Source organism: Pseudorasbora parva, chromosome 11 (genome assembly GCF_024679245.1).
Source record: "Pseudorasbora parva isolate DD20220531a chromosome 11, ASM2467924v1, whole genome shotgun sequence".
Taxonomy (NCBI): domain Eukaryota; kingdom Metazoa; phylum Chordata; class Actinopteri; order Cypriniformes; family Gobionidae; genus Pseudorasbora; species Pseudorasbora parva.
In genome coordinates this window covers 28,243,501-28,263,199 of record NC_090182.1, presented here as the reverse complement: position 1 = coordinate 28,263,199, position 19,699 = coordinate 28,243,501, and the positions used below count along the sequence as shown (strand labels likewise).

Genomic DNA, 19,699 nt, shown 5'->3' with positions numbered 1-19,699 from the left:
GAAGGTCTGCCATTGGCTTTAAGAGAAGATTGATTTATGACCAGTGGTTGTGGACAATCTTACATCATATGATGGTGTTGAACAACTTTCAGGGACTTGAGGTTTGTATATTACATAGGCAGTTAATACCTTCAAGGAAGATCCCCTGAAAGCCATGTGAGCACAAATAGAAAATCGCCTGACCGGGATGTGAATGTACGATAATGTTGAAGTTTGTGTAGCCTACGTAAACTACCTACCTCAGGCATTAAACCAATTTTCGAAAGCAACAACGAATCGTGTAAAGGAACAGACAGCATATTCAGCTTAATTATATTTCTGATTCGTTATGACACAGCCATGAATGAGTCTTGCTGTGTTTCGGGGGCATGCTGCTCCAGGTCGTTCGTGCGACTGTGAGTCCTCTGTATTCACTAAGCATTTGAGAAGTGAATATAAAACGAGAAATGCCATGCTCTATGTTCAGCAATGAACACATGAGCCACCAAAAGGTCATTTTGAGGGTTATATGAAATAAAGAGAGGCTTGTAGTAAAGCCGGACATATAGTAAGGTCAAGATAAACTGTAGGGAAGAAAGAAAAGAGGATGGAAAAGACAAAGCAAGTGTGACCGTCATATCGGTTACCGAACAGATGACTGAAGGAGGAAAGAGGAGGTCTTAGACGAAACAAAGAAGAGATAATGAGAGTGAAGATAGTCACCTGGAAAGATTGATGGGGTCAGTCTTGAGTGAAATAGAGAGAACGATAGGAGAAACATCAAGTCTAAACTGGTTGTTTGTTAAAGAATAAAACAATCATTTACAATCGTGGACAAAATCGCACAGTGTGCACCCGGTTTTAGTCGTTATTTCGTTATTGTTTTTTTTGCACAAAAACTATTCTCGTCGCTTCATAAAATGATTGTAGAATCACTGTAGTGAGATGGGCTTTGTGATGACATCTTTAGTGCCTTTATGGCTCTTGAAATAGGAAATGACATTGGTGTCAATGAAGGCCTGCCTGTGCCATCGGATTTCAACAAAAATATCTTCATGTGTGTTTTGAAGATGAATGGAGGTCTTAAGGGTGTCGAACGACATGAGGGCATCTATATATATATAGGTTTATTGCAAGTGGCAGATGACATTTTGCCAAAATACACAAAAAAAGCCTGAAAGTTATATGAGAACTGACTATTTGTGAAATGCACAAACTTTTGCAGAATCAGAATATCAGCAAAATTTTGTCGATAAAGGGAAAATTGAGAAGGAGTGATTATTGCAAGTGACATTCAGAAGGGTCTGTGTGTATGTGTGTGTCTTGGGCTATTTTGTGTTTCATTCTATGGACAATTGATATTTTGAGATGTCATTCTCTGTTTATTCTGGATGGTACATAACATCGAGCAAGACTGAATAGAAAGAGCACAATAGGTATTCAAGGCTGGAATACAGCTTGTTGTTTATTTATCCATTCATTTATTTATTTGATTATTTCTTGGTTTTCCTGGAAATGGCCGGAAGCAGCAATAGCTGCTATGAAGAGGTTATTCTTTCTCAAAAATTTTTCCTCCCAAAAATGCTTTTGAAAGCACTTAAGAGAGCTCTTGCTTCTGTAAGTGCCCGTACAGAGCAGAAACGAGGACATTCGACATTTCACCGCTGCATCACCTTCTGTGGAGGCCAGGTGTGAGGAGGATGCTCATGACAATTAGTCCCACTAAACAGGCCATTACCACCTGGCCTGCTCATTAACATGTTTAATTGAACTCTCTCTCTCTCTCTCTCTCTCTCTCTCTGTGTGTGTGTGTGTGTGTGTGTGTGTGTGTGTGTGTGTGTGTGTGTGTGTGTGTGTGTGTGTGTGTGTGTGTGTGTGTGTGTGTGTGTGTGTGTGTGTGTGTGTGTGTGTGTGTGTGTGTGTGTGTGTGTGTGTGTGTGTGTGTGTAATACTCGGTAAAATCTTAAGGTCATAGAAGGTTAAGTTGAAATTCTGAATGTTGACATGGATGGTTCTTCAATTATAAGAATTTTAAAACCTTTTTTATACCTCATATTGTTAAAAATGTTATTTTCTTATTGTATTTTAGAAATGATTCCAAAATGTTTAATTTAACATCATTTCACTATCTTAGGCTTGTCCTTCGCTCAGACCTTTTTTTCTTTTCATTTTTAATAACTCTTATAAAATAAAGTTTTAAAAATACTTTCACTGGTCAACTTTTGAAGCAGTTTGAAGAGATTTTTTTCCAAACTGAAGAAGTACACATATATCCAAGCACTGTTAAAGATCTTTAACTGCTGCTCTTAAAAATTGGCATCCATTTTTGGAGGACATTGATTGTCTGTAAGTGCTACTTAGGGTATAGATATTTATAGATAGCCTGAACTTAAGCTGAAAATCCCCTTGTTTAGGAGAGAGTTTCCATCCATTGACATTTGAAATTCAATCATCTATTATAGGAAAGCATGTCTCTTATGAGCACTGACATGAATCAGGCACTTTTTTATTTTATTTAAAAAATCTAAAGCTCTTATTTGACAATGGGATGTTGAAAATATTGACTGGCATATATTTCAAGTTCATTTGTAACTGGAAATGGAAGGCCAAGCTGAGCACAATGCATTGTGGGATACAGTATTGCATGTGATGTGAATTGTGGCAAATGTCATCTACAGATTCCATGCAAATATTCCATAAACAGTAGTCCTATACTATATAAAATCAGCATGGCATTTTAAACATAAATTCTCATTCATGGAGACCCTTGTGATCGTTGTTGTTCATCAAGACACAATGACAGCGTCAGACAAGGTCAACCTGTCACACTGTGTTACCCACATACATCCCGTTCCTCGCCTCAGGCTTCTGTCACTACTTGTCAAAGCATTTAAGTGCTGTCACTCTCATACAGTGATTTGTAAGACATGCTCTAGTGTAGACCTGTCTTCCCTCCAGCATGCTGTGGCCATTATATTGTGCCTCCTATAATCAATAGAGAATCATTTAACTATCAGCAAAATATATTTTCATCTAAATATCCTCAAAATGATGATGTATTATCGTTATCAAAATAAACCATATTAAGGCCTGGAAAATCTTAAAATAAAATGTATGTTCAGTTATCAGGCATGCAGTTGGCCTGGTTGTTTGACTTTATTAGATTGTGCTGCCCTCTAGTGCTCAATTGTGAGCGGAAACAATGTCCCTTTATAAGTATATATATATATATATATATATATATATATATATATATATATATATATATATATATATATATATAATTATATATATCAGTATACATATGACATTTGCCACAACATATATATGTCATTATGAGGACATTATGAAGGTTATGAAACATTATGAGGATATGGCAATTGCTACCTAAGTAAGTTACTTAAGTTATTATGTAGATAAGTAGGTATTAATGCCTTATGGACATATTACACTCTCATCTCTAAATGATAGCAGAATTCTTCATAAATTATCACATTGAAACAAAAAAAATTCTGTAAAGCTGACTGGAAAAGTGCTATACAAATAGCCTAAACTTGAATTTAATAGTCAATTCTAGTTAATTAGCAATTCTAATATTTTAAATGCTATAATTTTGCACCTATTTTATGTTATCATGGTGGTCATGCCCTTCGCTCCCAATTTATCTAAGAAATAAAAGGGCAACCATGACAGCAGATGACCTTTAGTCATTACTGCCATAATGACCCTATTGAGGGCATCTACTATTAGATCCGGATCATCAACCTTTGCAAATGCAAAATTCTCCGCTTCAGAAAAGTCTAAAGTCCCCTAATGAGACTGTTAGATGGCAATAGAGGGGATAAAGCAGTGGGAGAACAGTAAAGGGATCGTTTCCAGTCATCCTCAAAAGATTTTTTCCGAAGAGTGAGTGAGTCCTTAAGTCTTAAAACAACTACCAAATCTGAAAATGAGTTCATAAACAGAGACAAAGGTTTCCGTATTCAAAAATATTTCATCTTTGTACATACAAAACATCAATATTTCAGAGTCGACAAGGAGAGTACAATATACATTTAACAGACCATACATAACTGTCAATTGTAAAAAAAAACAAAAAAAAACAAAAACAAGGGGATCAAGGAAGACAAAATTCCCCTTTTTGTTTTACTTTTAGATGACACTAAATAATGCCTCTTGTTGGGCACTGGTCATTGACAAACCTTAAATAGCTTCGGGATTAAAACTTAAACCTTGAAATGTACTGTCAAATTTGTCTTTGGTTACCCAACTACCTTATTTCATAGCAAACTTCACAACTGTACAAATCTCACACTGATCATTTATAATTTTAATGACAACATATTTAAGCATTGGAACATTTTTTTTGTCATTTTTATTTTTTATAAAAGCTGAAGTGTGAAAATGTTAAATACCACTCTAAACAATGGCTAAACCAATGGCATGAGTTTGGGATTGAACTACTCTGTCTGTCCACACCAGTGACAGAAGGGGGCAGTGGGGTTCTGCAACTCTGTTTAGTGATGCTATAGTGGCACATAAATGACACTTATTCACAATTATTTCAAGGTGCAAAATGTTCTTTTTTTCCATCATAAAAATGCACAAAAAGAATGCATAGTACTATAAAAAAAATAATATGCTTAAAAATGAAAATCAGTCATATCAGAGGCCTAAAACTCTTTATTCTACATGGACAGAGTCTCATCAAATACTACAGTATATCTCAACTCCCGGATTTGAAAATGTTTACTTGCAGAATAAATCATGGCTGATTGATGCGTTGATAAATAAAATATAATACTTTAGTTTGATGCTTCATCCATAGCACTAGGTGACAATATAAAGTCCAAGATTATTTATATATACACATATATATATATATATATATATATATATATATATATATATATATATATATACACACACATATATATATATATATATATATATATATATATATATATATATATATATATATATATATATATATATATATATATATATATATATATATATATATATATATATATATATATATATAAAGGATTATTAGGATCACCTGTTCAATTTCTCATTAATGCAATTATCCAATCAACCAATCACATGGCAGTTGCTTCAATGCATTTAGGGGTGTGGTTCTGTAATGGTGTGGGGGATGTTTTCTTGGCACACTTTAGGCCCCATAGTGCCAATTGGGCATCTTTTAAATGCCACAGCCTACCTGAGCATTGTTTCTGATCATATTCATCCCTTTATGTCCACCATGTACCCATCCTCTGATGGCTACTTCCAGCAGGATAATGCACCATGTCACAAAGCTCGAATAATTTCCAATTGGTTTCTTGAACATGACAATGAGTTCACTGTACTAAAATGGCCCCCAGAGTCACCAGATCTCAACCCACAAGAGCATCTTTGGGATGTGGTGGAATGGAAGCTTCGTGCCCTGGATGTGCATCCCACAAATCTCCATCAATTCAAGATGCTATCCTATCAATATGGGCCAACATTACCAAAGAATGCTTTCAACACATTGTTGAATCAATTTCACGTAGAATTAAGGCAGTTCTGAAGGTGCAAGGGGATCAAACACAGTATTAGTATGGTGTTCCTAATAATCCTTTAGTTGAGTATGTATATATATATATATATATATATATATATATATATATATATATATATATATATATATATATATATATATATATATATATATATGAAGACTTCAGATGCAAAAGCCTCTAGTCCATCTGATGGTTTTCTTTAAAATAAGATTTTTTTGTCAGGCTTCCATGTATAGGTTTCTACCTAAGGACCAGCTGTACTCCTGAATAGGCTGAGGCTGGGATTTAGTGGGTTTGAAGTGAAAGTATTTTATGAACTTATACTATATGCAGAAAGCTTGCACTCAGTATCTAATTTTTGTCCGAAGTAGCTTTTAGAGACTTTTGCTTCTGAACTCTTCATATATTGTTTTACAGGTGCTGGTCATATAATTAGAATATCATCAAAAAGTTGATTTATTTCACTAATTCCATTCAAAAAGTGACACTTGTATATTTTATTCATCCATTACACACAGACTGATTATATTTCAAATATTTATTTATTTTGATGATTATAACTGACAACTTAGGAAAATCCCAAATTCTGTATCTCAGAAAATTAGAATATTGTGAAAAGGTTCAATATTGAAGACACCTTGTGCCACACACTAATCAGCTAATTAGCTCAAAACTTCTGCAAAAGTATTTAAATGGTCTCTCAGTCTAGTTCTGTAGGCCACACAATCATGGGAAGACTGCTGACTTGACAGATGTCCAAAAGATGACCATTGACACCTTGCACAAGGAGGGCAAGACACAAAAGGTTATTGCAAAAGAGGCTGACTGTTCACCGAGCTCTGTGTCCAAGCACATTAATAGAGAGGCGAAGGGAAGGAAACGATGTGGTAGAAAAAAAGTGTACAAGCAATAGGTATAACCACACCCTGGAGAGGATTGTGAAACAAAACCCATTCAAAAATATGGGGGAGATTCACAAAGAGTGGACTGCAGCTGGAGTCAGTGCTTCAAGAACCACTCCGCACAGACGTATGCAAGACATGGGTTTCAGCTGTCGCATTCCTTGTAAGCCACTCTTGAACAACAGACAGCGTCAAAAATGTGTCGCCTGGGTTAAAGACAAAAAGTCTTGAAGACGAGAAGAGAGGCACACAATACATATTGCTTGAGGTCCAGTGTAAAGTTTCCACAGTCTGTGATGGTTTGGGGTGCCGTGGCATCTGCTGGTGTTGATTCACTTTTCTGAGGTCCGGGGTCAACACAGCCATATACCAGGACGTTTTAGAGCACTTTATGCTTCCTGCTGCTGACCAACTTTATGGAGATTCAGATTTCATTTTCCAACAGGACTTGGCACCTGCACACTGTGACAAAGCAACCAGTACCTGGTTTAAGAACCATGGTATCCCTGTTCTTAATTGGCCAGCAAACTTGCCTGACCTTAACCTTGTGAAGAGGAAGATTTGATATGCCAGACCCAACAATGCAGAAGAGCTGAAGGCCACTATCAGAGCCACCTGGGCTCTCAAAACAGATAAGCAGTGCCACAGACTGATCGAATGTGCCACATCACATTGCTGCAGTTATTCAGGCAAAAGGAGCCCCAAATAAGAATTGAGTGCTTTACATGCTCATATTTTTAATGATCATAATTTTCAGTTGTCCAAGATTTCTAAAAAATCCTTTCTTTGTATTGGTCTTAAGTAATATTATAATCATAAAAATTAAAAGAAATAAACATTTGAAATATATCAGTCTGTGTGAATGCATATAATATACAAGTTTCACTTTTTGAATGAAATTAGTGATATAATAAACTTTTTGATGATATTCTCATTATATGACCAGCACCTGTATGTTATAAAATACTGAGTGCACTTTTAAAGTAAATCTAGGATCAAATGTAAGTGTCATATCCTACCATAAAAGATTTTACTTTAGGAATATAGATAGACAATTCTGCATGAGAGACTACTGGTGGTTTCAAATCAGAACCAAGAAACCCACCACAGTCACACCTCAGTCTCTGGTTGTGTTACCAACCACAGCTTCCCCAAGTTTTTCACAAATGTCTAACCACTGGCTGGCAAGTCTGAGTAAGTGAGTTTAGAAATGTGTGGCTCACAAATGACTTTCCACCCTTACGCAACAAAAATATATTTCTCAATATATTAGTTGACAATATATTTCTCAATATATTAGTTGACAATATATATCATGTGTCTCCATATATTGTGAAATTTACATGGTAATATATCATATGATATATTATATAATAATATATTATATATGCAAGTTATATATTGCAATATATGGGACAATACTGCAATTATTGCCGTTTTCATATATTGACTAAATACATATCATTATACTATTCAATATATTGCTATATATATTGAAATATATCCTACAATATATGAAATTATATATTGGAAGAGTCATTGTATATTTATGTAAATATATATAAAATTATATGAGATAATATACCTCAATGTACTGGATAATATAATCAGATTTATATGGGAACATATGTCCTAAATATATTGATTTATATTACATAGTATATAATTATCATATATATTGTAAACATGGTAAATATGAAATAATCTAATGTACACTGTCTGTCATATATTTTAAAATATAACAGATTAAAATATAATATAGAAATTAGGGCCGCGACTCGATTAAAAAAAATTAATCTAATTAATTAGAGGCTTTGTAATTAATTAATCGCATTTTAATTGCATATAAATATTTGACCTGAGAACAATGAGAAGTAATTTTTTACATGTATTTTTAGTATACCATTGAATAATGACTGAATACATAAGCTTAATCAACAAAATATTGTTTATTTATTTCAGTCCAGCAGACCAGTGCATGTTTGCCAGTTTAGCAAAAGCATTTTTGTGATATTTGAGGCTCAATGTGCTGCGGTGATACGCGAATTCCTTGTTGTATAGCTTGCACACAACCATGCTCTTGACGACGCTTCCATTCTTTCGTTTTTTTAAACAAAATTTCCCATCCACGGGGGCAAGCAAAGCAGTCTCATCAGCTTCTTCGTTCCATAGCTTCGTTGATGTTCACATGGTTCGTTGTTGTCGTCGTGACTCCGGAGCGCTAGTTGGTGTTCCAGTATAATTGGTCCGTCGAAACTCATTCATTGAAAAACGTTCCGCGGTGCAAAAATAAGTGTGGTAAAAAATTTTTTTTGCGTAATTAATTAACGCGTTAAAGTCACGTAATTAACGTTAAAGTCCCGGCCCTAATAGAAATATTTTCTAAATATAGAAAATATATTGAATGTCATGCACCATCATATTTTCTAAATATAGAAAATATATTGAATGTCATGCACCATCTGATTTGGGCTATTGTTAATCAACCTCTGTAAACATATGCAGGAGCTTGCTTAACTCACAAAAAATACTTTGTTTCAATAAACATACATGAAATAATTCAGTTTTGTTTGTATATCAATGTATTTTAATATATGAATCAATATATAGCAATAGGTTGTCCATCCATATATTGCTATATATTTTCAAATATATGAGGAAGTTTCTGATACATTGAAATATATTTTCTAATGTATTGCAATATAAATTCTAGTATATTGCAATATATTTTTGTTTCGTAAGGGCAAGGATTCAGGACTCTCAGCAGGTCCTATATTTTGTTGGCTCAGAGGCATCTCAAAGTTTGTATCAATGGGCTGTGGGTAGCCATGGCTGTGATGCTGACTGGGGAACATGGAGTATGACCTTGTTGTTGGGTGGATAATGGGATGGACCTCTGGCCTGGTATGTTGTCCGTACTCTAGAACTGTAGACATGTCCGTATTAAGAGGGAGAGCTTGAATTGGCAGGAAGCTCTCAATGTCATCGCCATCAGTAAGGTAGTCCATGTCAAGAATATCTGGAGCGGTGTGCATGGAGGAGGACATCTGCACAAATTCATACTGGAGAAAACCTTGGTTCTCAGGAGAGTAGATATTCTGCAGCCAATCTGAGGTATCCCAGTAATAGCCTGTAGTAAAATAGAAAAACAAAGTGTTAAAAACATTTATCTTTAGATTTATTCAACTTTAAAAAAAGGTAGGTATTGGTAAACAGATTAGAACATTAGAGCAACTATACTGTAAATGCTTATACACTAGTACCATTCAAATGTTTGGGGTTGGTTAGAAGAAAAAGACTTTTCTGCTCACCAAGGCTGCATTTATTTGATCAAAGATACAGCAAAATAGTAATATAGTTTATTGTTACATTTTAAAATCACTTAATAGAAAATAGAACTTGGTTTGAAAATGTGATGGCAAAGCTGCATTTTCATCAGCCATTATTTCAGCCTTTAGTGCCACATGATTCTTCAGAAATCTGATTTGGTGCTCAAGAAACATTTCTGGTTATTATAAATGTTACAAAACAATTTTCTATGGTGATTTTGAAATAGAAATCTTTTGTAATATTATAAATGTCTATACTGTGTTTGATCAATTGAAGAAATCCTTACTAAATAAAAGTACTAATTTCTTTAAAACAAAAACAAACTTTTTGACCACAAACTTCTGAACAGTAGTGTATATTGTCACAGCATGCACATTTTCGCATCTGTTTCACAACAGACACACTTCAGTAAAGCTCACTTGTATCTTCCGACTATTGCATGCTTTGATAGTTCTGAGGCTCATTAATCTTAGACAGTGAGAAAGATCTGAGCACACTGGTTTGAAAGAGCTTGTTATAACTCCTCTGAGTTAAAGAAGATTAAACATCAAAGTGCCCCATAGATCGATGCCAGTGCATTAGTGCACAACCTGTTATAGGCAATTCACAAGAACCTATCAAACTCACAGAGTTGTTCCATGTGAACAAGCTTGCTAAAGCAATGGAGCATGCAGGAAGGGGCTGATAAATAACAACAAAATAGAAATAAACACTGTCATTTTCAAAGTACCAAAGCTCATGAGAATCTTTTGTTGACAAGGCAAAGAAAAAGAAAAGGCCATTTTCACATTTTAAAGGAGTAGTTCACTATAAAAACTTCTAAAGGCGAATCGATGGAGTTTTGTAAGAAAAATATCCATATTAAAAATGTTATAAAAAGTAAAATATCTAGCTTTCGCCAGACTGCCTTCCACTAACTGGAACGTAGAGTAAGCATTTTAAACTGCGAGAGGCGTTACACTTTCTGTGCATCTTCAATACGAGGTGATCTGTCAGATGCTAGATGTTTTCCTTTTTTTTTTTAAATGTCGATATTTATTACTTCTTACAAAACCCTATCGATTCGCTTCAGAATGCCTTTATTAACCCCGCCATGTGAAGAACGTTTACTATGGAGGGATATGCTTTTTTGAGCTTCAAACTCAATGGACCCCGTCACTGCCATTATAAAGCTTAGAAGCGTCAGGATATTTCTTAATATAACTCCACTTATGTTCATCAGAAAGAAGAAAGTCATATACACCTAGGGTGGCTTGAGGGTGAGTAAATCATAGGGTAAATTTCATTTTAAAGTAAACTACTCCTTTAAGAGTTTTAATAATACATTTTAAATGCAAAATTAATCTCTTAAAATGTCCATGCGATTACCGGTGAGTATAACAATTAGTTGAAGTGAGTCAGAGAAACACAATATGAAACCACCAACATGATGTGAGATGTAACATACTGTGTATACCTTTTTCTCACCATGTCAATCTAAGTTTTGACAGGGTGTATCACTTTGGAGGCTTGTAAAAGTAAAGAATAAAACAGTCATTAAACCTTATTTTACAATTCTTAAATTACGTAAAACTACAAAAGACTAGACTATATGTATACAGGGAATGTTGATATATAGCCTAAATATAATTCTGATGATGTGTTCAGGTGATTAAAATTATTACTAGAATCATAAGAATAGTATACTGTACTACAAAAATAATATTACACTACCATTCAAAAGTTTGTGGGTCGTTGAGATTTGTTAATGTTTAAATAAAAAAATTAAAAAATGATTATGCCAGAGTCTGCATTTATGTGATCAAAAATACTGAAATACTCTAATATATAATTTATTTCTGTGATGCAGATTTTCAGCAACTGTGACTCCAGTCCTCCATGGTTTTCAGGATTATTTGATTAATAATAAAGATCAAAAGAAAAGCATGTCTTTGAAATAGAAATCTTTTGTAACATTATAAATGTCTTAAATGTCACTTTTGATCAATATAATGCATTCTTCCTGAATATAAAGGACCCTTAAAAAAACTACTGACCCCAAACTTTTAAATGATAGTGTAAGCACCATAAGGCTAGACACAATCCATAAGCAACACACAACTGGCTAATACTCTAATTCTAATTAATCATTAGTTACATGCATAACACTTACACTGCATGTTCGGAAAATGTGCAGAGATTTAATCCATATGGGGGCTGAATTCATTATAGATACAGCAAAGATGCATATGTATGCATAAGTTGATATACCAGTGCACAATATAAAAAAAAATATTCTCTACAGAAAAATACCTATTTTTTTGCATTTGTAAAAAAGTTTTGGATTGGGAAACTTACTGTTCTCCTCTGTGACGTCAGATTGGAGGGGGCACATGGACTGCAGTCCTCTATTACCATGAGTAAAGGAAACCCTGTCGTCCTCAATATCTAAACAGGAAGTCAAATCTAGGACTTTTTCTGGAAGAATTAATGCAAAGAAGGAACAATAAAGTAAAGATTAATTTTGCAAAGGTCATAACTAAGATCAATCGTTAAACAATTTACTATTCATTAAAGAGTTAGTTCACCCAAAAATGAAATTTTATGTCATTAATGACTCACCCTAATATTGTTCCACACCCGTAAGACCTCCGTTCATCTTGGGAACAGTTTTAAGATATTTTATATTTAGTCCGAGAGCGTATGGAAGTGTATGCACACTATACTGTTCATGTCTAGAAAGGGAATAAAAACATCATCAAAGTAGTCCATATGTGACATCAGTTAGTTAGTTAGAATCTCTTGAAGCATCGAAAATACATTTTGGTCCAAAAATCACAAAAATAACAGATGTGAATAAGCGTATTGATTCATGATTCGGACACCAATGTCACATGATTTCAACAGTTTGGTAGTTTGACATGCGATCCGAATCATGAATCAATCCACTGATTCACAACCGTTTCAATCTTTATTTGAGGATTGAAAACCAAACCGGAAGAGAAGGCAATGCTGAATAATGTCGTAGTTTTTGTGATTTTTGGACTAAAGTGTATTTTCGATGCTTCAAGAGATTCTAATGAACTAACGGATGTCACATATGGACTACTTTGATGATTTTTTATTACCTTTTTTATATTCTGGACATGGACAGTATAGTGTGCATACACTTCCATACGCTCTGGGACTAAATATAAAATATCTCAAACTGTGTTCCGAAGATGAATGGAGGTCTTATGGGTGTGGAACCACATTAGGGTAAGTCATTAATGACATCAACTTTCATTTTTGGGTGAACTAACCCTTTCATTAATTTCAAGCAAAACCAGAAATCTATTGTTGTTATTTCAGTAACTAGTGTTACATCTAAAAGAATAGACTTAAATATGAAATAAAAAATAAAATCTGACAATCTAGACATCACATGACTAGACAAATCATACTCGCTTTTTTAATGAATGCACCTTTTAAAGTCAGCATAACTGGAAATTGCTACAGACTTTTCCAGCATATGATGTATATCTCAATTAAACCTCAAACCTGAAGCCACCAACTAAGGCTTCAGACTGCACTTACCCTCATACTCGTCATCCCAATCCACTTGCTGTATGGAATCCTTTTCCGAGTGGGAATGGGATGCTTTGCGATGTGGTAGGTTAGGGGCAACACTGCACACAGCCTTCTTATTACCAAAAAGTGGATCTGGCATAAAGCTGCTGAACTCAGACACGGAGCCTTGGTTGTTTCGACATTCTCCAGGAACGCTGGGGGTGTAGGAGATGGGTCGCACTGGGACCTGTGGCGGGGTGTCTGGGCAGGATTCTTTTCTGGCTTGGTTGTATACACTGGACCTCTGAATGTAAGAATCAACATCTTTGTACTTGTCAAGGTCTTTATCTCTGTTGCCAGGTTTGCGGGTTCCTTTCCACACTATTAAGAGGAGCAACGTCAAAACAAAAATGGCCGTCAGGAAGGCCAGCATTGCGACCAGTTCTCCAATCCAGTTGTTCCAGGATGAAGATATAAATTGGTTTCTCCCATCTGTGTCCACCTCACACAGTCTGCCAATGAATCCCACCAAGCAAGAACAGTTAAAAGATCCATGTGTGTTGACACAACGGCCGTCATTGAAGCAAGGCCTGTCCACACACTCGTCAACATCAATCATGCACCTAAAATACACAAATGCGCTATTAAAGAATCTTGAAGTAAGTACTATGATTTGTTTAAGAGGATGATAACAACAGACCTTTCTCCTTTGAATCCCGACTCACACTCACAGATGGGTCCATCAAGACTATCTATACACTGTCCACCATTTTGGCATGGATTCTCCTTGCAGTAAGGACCTATCTGACACCTGTGGTCATACAGATAGTTTTGGGCTTACTGTAATTCTGTCCCATTGACAGATTTTATAGTTAAAATTTCACTTGCACAGTACATTGAAAGCGCAGTACCTTTGTCCTGAGTACGCGCCACGGCATTTACAGTAGTACTCCAGGTTATTCTGGATGCAGGTTCCTCCGTACAGGCAGGGGTTGGAGTCACAAGGACTGATCTTGATCTCACAGTGAGTCCCAGAGAATGAAGTCCTGCATTTACAGACATAACCTAGGAAAATATGAATGACTCAGCATTGCCATAAACTGATTTATACATATAATACTGAAGTCAGATAACGAGTTATCATCTACAGTGGGGTTAGAAACCACAAGCTAAAATGCTTGTGTTATTTTAATTTATATGTCAAATTATATATATATATATATATATATATATATATATATATATATATATATATATATATATATATATATATATATATATATATACATATATATATATACATAAATTGTAGTTCAAATTCTTACTATTAATTAACTATGAACTACCACTTTTGCCTCAAACTACTAATTACTGCTCATTAATAGTTAGTAAGGTAGGGGTTAAGTTTAGCTATTGTGTCGGATTAACTAACCTAGTCTCACAGAATTTCGGTTAATGAACACAGCCCCTTAACTCAAAATCTGTGGCATTTCAATGAAGGTGCTGTGTTAATTTCACAGAATTCTGTGAGAGTTTGTAATAAAAGATGTAGAACATGGTCATTCAGAATAAGGCATTAATATGTGCTTTTTAAGTACCAATAACCAGCCAATATCCTTGTAATATGCATGATGATAAGCAGCTAGTTAATAGTGAGAATTAGACCCTAAAATCACAATTGAGAGATATTTTCAAAGTTACAGACCTTTTTTTGTACCCTAAGGTGCCCATAGTTTTTTCTCTCCAAAATTGTTTATTTCAAGGTTTAAAATTAAAATTTAGTGAGGTCTATTGGACCCCACTGTACATATCACTGAATATTTATGTGAATAATTAATATGAAAAGAAGAATGAGCATTTTTTTTGTATTAACACAGATATCGTTAGTATGGTATTTTCATTAATCTACAGTATGTGGTGTTCAGTCTACCTCCACTCTGCCTCATTAAGCAGCTCCCTCCGTTAAGACAGGGATTATTGGAGCAGTCTGGAGATGGGAAGAAGACACAGCCAGGAGACACTCCCACCATGTCCTCAATGGCAACCCCTAATGGATCATTTGAGTCCAAGGACATTCTCTGTCCATTAAACAGCACAGAATCCATGCAGCCCTGTAGGCTGTTTGATACAGGCAGATTGCGCCTGAGTCTGGAAATGAGATGTTGAGCATGTCCACCCAGGACCACCTGGTCGCCCAGGTTGAGGCAGTGGATGGGACCGGGCATGATGCCTGACGCAGAATGGAGCTGATCCAGAACCAGCCTGGCATAGTTACCCTTCACTTCAAGTTCTGCCATGTGCCACTGCCCATCATTCACCAGGACACTGTGCACAGAAACAGTGGCGAGACCCCAACCACAGTCAAACTGGAACTGCAGTCTGCCTCCAACTATCTGAGGAATACATACAGTCAGAATGTTGGTAACCTGACAGTAGCCATTGACTTTCATAGTATTTTTTCCTACTATGGAAGTCATTGGCTACCGTCAACAGGATGAACTATCATTTAAATCTGCACTATGTAATTTTGTCAGCTAGAGGTTGCTTATTTAAAACAAATGCATAGTTTGATGACACCAAGTTTGAGCTCAGAATCTTGGGATATGTGGTCTTCACCTCACAGCCAGTGGGAAAGAATTGGGATAGGACTCATGTTCATTGATGTGATTATTAACGTTACTGTAGTTTGAAGCAGAGCAGGATGAGTGTTTTGGGAGCTGAGCAAGGCCGCTGGAGTGATTGTTGCGCAACACACGGCTCATGAGCAATGGGACTTTTATTATGACGGGACACAGTTGCCGGCGCCATTTCTGCTTTTCCGGTCATGAGTATGAGGTAACGCAGCTCTGTTTATCATATTAGATACATTTAAGTGTGTTTAAAATTTGTTATGACGTTATTATAAGCATTTGCTCAGTGGCTGCTGTGACATTTGTTGCACACTACTAAGAGTAAAGCGTTTCTGTCAAATAAAACCAGAAACCGAGGGTAACGCAGATATAACCTCAGACTTCTCGTCTCCTTGGTTAAAATAGCAATTTTCTCAAGATTTACAAATAGTTTGGGATATTGTAAGAACTCAACTGAACAAAATATATAACACTGGCCTAGTGTTTTTTGGGTATTTTACTGCAAAAATCCTACATAGTAGGATTAACTAATAAGACCTTGGGGGGAGGGGGTGTCTAATGCTATTTCAATCATTCTCATTTACGCTGTTAAAGAGTTGGATTATCATGCTAAACATGGCCAAAATTTCATATACGACTGGACATATGACAGTATTTCTGTGCCAAATTCACTTCTTCCGGATTTGAATACGTTTCGGAAAGTTTTTTCAGAGTATGGCTCTGTATAATGTCATAAAAGGCAGATGTACTTCTCCCGGATGAGCGTGTGCACACATAAACCAGAGCGAGAGCAAGAGTACGCCCATCAACGAGCTTTGTTTAGGTTACAGAAGCCGTCGTCAGCACTGTCCTTTTGTTTTTAGACCACAAAATCAATGTCACTAAAGAGGGGTGTTTCTGGTTGTAAGGGAAAGATAACCTTGTTCAGCTTCCCAAATAACCCAGCATTAAGGAAACAGTGGATGCAGTTTGTTTTCCCAGAGAAGCAACAGAGTTCTGCAAGTGTATTTGTTTGTTCCCGGTCATGTGTCAAATCCGCTGGCGGTGAGTTAAACTGCATCAAATGTCTGTGTTTTGTTGTGTGTGTGTGTGTGTGTGTGTGTGTGTGTGTGTGTGTGTGTGTGTGTGTGTGTGTGTGTGTGTGTGTGTGTGTGTGTGTGTGTGTGTGTGTGTGTGTGTGTGTGTGTGTGTGTGTGTGTGTGTGTGTGTGTGTGTGTGTGACTCTTTAGCCCACTGCACGCCTCCATGATGGCTGTTTTTCGGGAAGAATTGGTACAGCATATCTGTCTTTTATAAATCTGATAAAACTAAAGAATTTTCAGAGATATGAAGGATGCAATACAACTCTATAGATACTCAAGATTAACATGGGATCGGCAGAAAATGTGTCTGTTATACCCTTTAATGTTAAGTTTTAAACTTTTTAAAACTTCTCTAGGGACAACTTGTTCGATTAGGGTTTATATACACATTTATGATTTTTCTTCCAAAAGAAATATGAAAACAAGTAGCGAATCAATTTTCTTTTATACCTCTAGAATGCTGTGTCCTGATCCTCTGGAAAGCATTACTGTTCCTTCTCTTGAGAGAGTTTTTAACTTAAGAGCGAACTTGACTTCACTTGCGCTTTCTCTCAAGTGATATTTAATATAGCTGCTCTCCCTAAATGTCATTGAAGATCCTCCTTAGAACATGGAGAAAAACAGGAAATAAAGTTAGTAGCACATTAATTAAAATAAATACAGATAACATTTAAGTTTGGATCATGGTTGCTCCTGTGTCTGTTTCACAAACCTTTAGAACTGGAATAATAAATGTCTAACTAAATAATTTAAGCCATGGAAAATTTTAGAAAATGTCATGCACAGAATACCCATGCTAAAATGTTTCTACCACTATATCATTTTGCCATACAAAGGCAAAACACAGAAACTACAGCAACACTGTGAGAAAATCGCTTCTGTTTTTTAACTGAATTTTGATGATCAGTTTTCACATTTGGATTTCTTTAAATCTGTGCATAGTTGTACTAACTGGTCGCTCACAGGACAGTTTTAAATATACCGTTTTGCCTTTGGCTGCATTGAAACTACAGTTATTTATTCTATAATAAAAATAACAATATTACAGAAATATAATGAAAGCTTTGTACATTATTTGAAGAATATCTAAATGTAATATAGTATGGGTTTACAAGATAACTGGTATTTTGGCAGAAATTAAAGTTACCATTGTAAGAAACATCACAAATCACACGTGATTTGTGGGTGTCAGAGAATTAAAACTGACAAGACATTCTCGTTATGGATATAAATAGAGGATATCCATTCTCAGCTGAAGAAATTGACTTCAGTTGATTCACTGTTAACACCTTAGATCCTACTCGAAAGAAACTGCCATTCTCTGCATTAAAATACCCTTGTGTTAAATTGTGCGTGTAAACTCCTGCACCTAATGATTAAATTGCAAACAGCTGAAAATGAACCATGTATTATTGTACTTAATGAATGTGTGTTTATACTACACACTTGCAAATTATTATTAATTAAGTAAGCAGGGAACAATTTAATCTGCACCTGTGATGGGTCCTTAAGATGACACTGTCTTATCTGATAAGGAAATGAATTCACTGTTACCTGAGCATTTGACTTTGGCACCACCTGTGCATATGCAGCTGTGTTTGTCTTCCCCAAGGCCTGACACACACTCATAGCCCTCTGGACATGGATTGTTTACACAGGTGGTATCATGCTTCAGGCACTTACTGTCTGAAAAGCAGAAGATTTATTTATTTATATTTTGTTTACAATTATTTTTACTTGTATTATTGTTAAAACAGTGATAACTATAATTATTAATACAAATATTAATAATTACAATATATTATTTAAACTAATAAAATAGTATAAAATAGACAATTTCGCACTGTTACACTGCATACCTGTGCACAGGCATTTGGCTGTTATGTTGTGCTTGGCAGTGACATAGCTGACTCGGGCAGTGCTGTATGTGACCATACTGGTCTGGTTAAGCAGGACCACTCGTCTGCACATACTACCGGGACACTCAGAGCTTGAGCACTGGCTATTCAAAACCCTCACTACTTGTAGTCCAGTCATCTCTTTGATGGCTGCTCTGGAAGAGTTGAGCTTCAACTTCTGAGAGAGGGCTTCCAGCGAGCTGACGCCTCGTCCTGGTCTTTCAAAATACAGGAGAACATCCAGGCCGTCGTCCATATCTGCAGGCTGCAGACTGATCAACTGCATGGCGCCCCTGCGGACTCCGGCTACACTGCGGATAGCTTTTTGGAAGTTTTTCCAGTGATCCTGGATAAAATCCTCAGCAGAGATGCCAGCAAAGCCCACAGAAACAGAACTGTCCAGCATCTGCTCTGTGACCCGCAGCACGTTCACTGTGACACTGGCTAAGGCTGAGAAACGACTGTCACTGACTGAGACATTAAGCTGGTAATAACCCACGTCCAAGCCTCTGCGGGCCAACAATCTGCCATCCGTTCCAATGATAGAGAACAGGCTGTGTGACTGTGGCTCTAGACTGAATGTAACCGTGTCATATTCATCTTGATCTGTGACGTGGACCTTGCCCAGCATGCCTCCAAAATATTCGTCTTCCAAGATCATGATGAATACATCCAGAGAAAGCACAGATGGAGGATACACACTCTCCTGTACTACAAGCACACTGACAGATGTGACTGATTTCAGTGGGGGCCTACCATTGTCAGACACCTGAAATCACATAC

At 36.1% G+C, this 19,699-nt stretch overlaps 1 protein-coding gene across 1 annotated transcript in view; it reads right to left on the bottom strand.

The window, feature by feature from the left end:
• Window positions 1–9,449: 9,449 nt before the first annotated feature.
• fat1b (FAT atypical cadherin 1b) overlaps window positions 9,450–19,699 on the bottom strand; it is a 43,450-nt gene continuing 33,200 nt past the window's right edge. The window contains exons 20-29 of the mRNA XM_067456617.1: window positions 18,878–19,685; window positions 18,573–18,704; window positions 17,469–17,620; window positions 15,237–15,699; window positions 14,218–14,371; window positions 14,007–14,117; window positions 13,334–13,929; window positions 12,116–12,235; window positions 11,235–11,286; window positions 9,450–9,578 (exon numbers count right to left, since the gene is read on the bottom strand). Coding sequence (XP_067312718.1) covers window positions 11,255–11,286; window positions 12,116–12,235; window positions 13,334–13,929; window positions 14,007–14,117; window positions 14,218–14,371; window positions 15,237–15,699; window positions 17,469–17,620; window positions 18,573–18,704; window positions 18,878–19,685 — 2,568 coding nt within the window. The 3' untranslated portion in view covers window positions 9,450–9,578; window positions 11,235–11,254. The remainder of the gene's footprint in view (window positions 9,579–11,234; window positions 11,287–12,115; window positions 12,236–13,333; window positions 13,930–14,006; window positions 14,118–14,217; window positions 14,372–15,236; window positions 15,700–17,468; window positions 17,621–18,572; window positions 18,705–18,877; window positions 19,686–19,699) is intronic.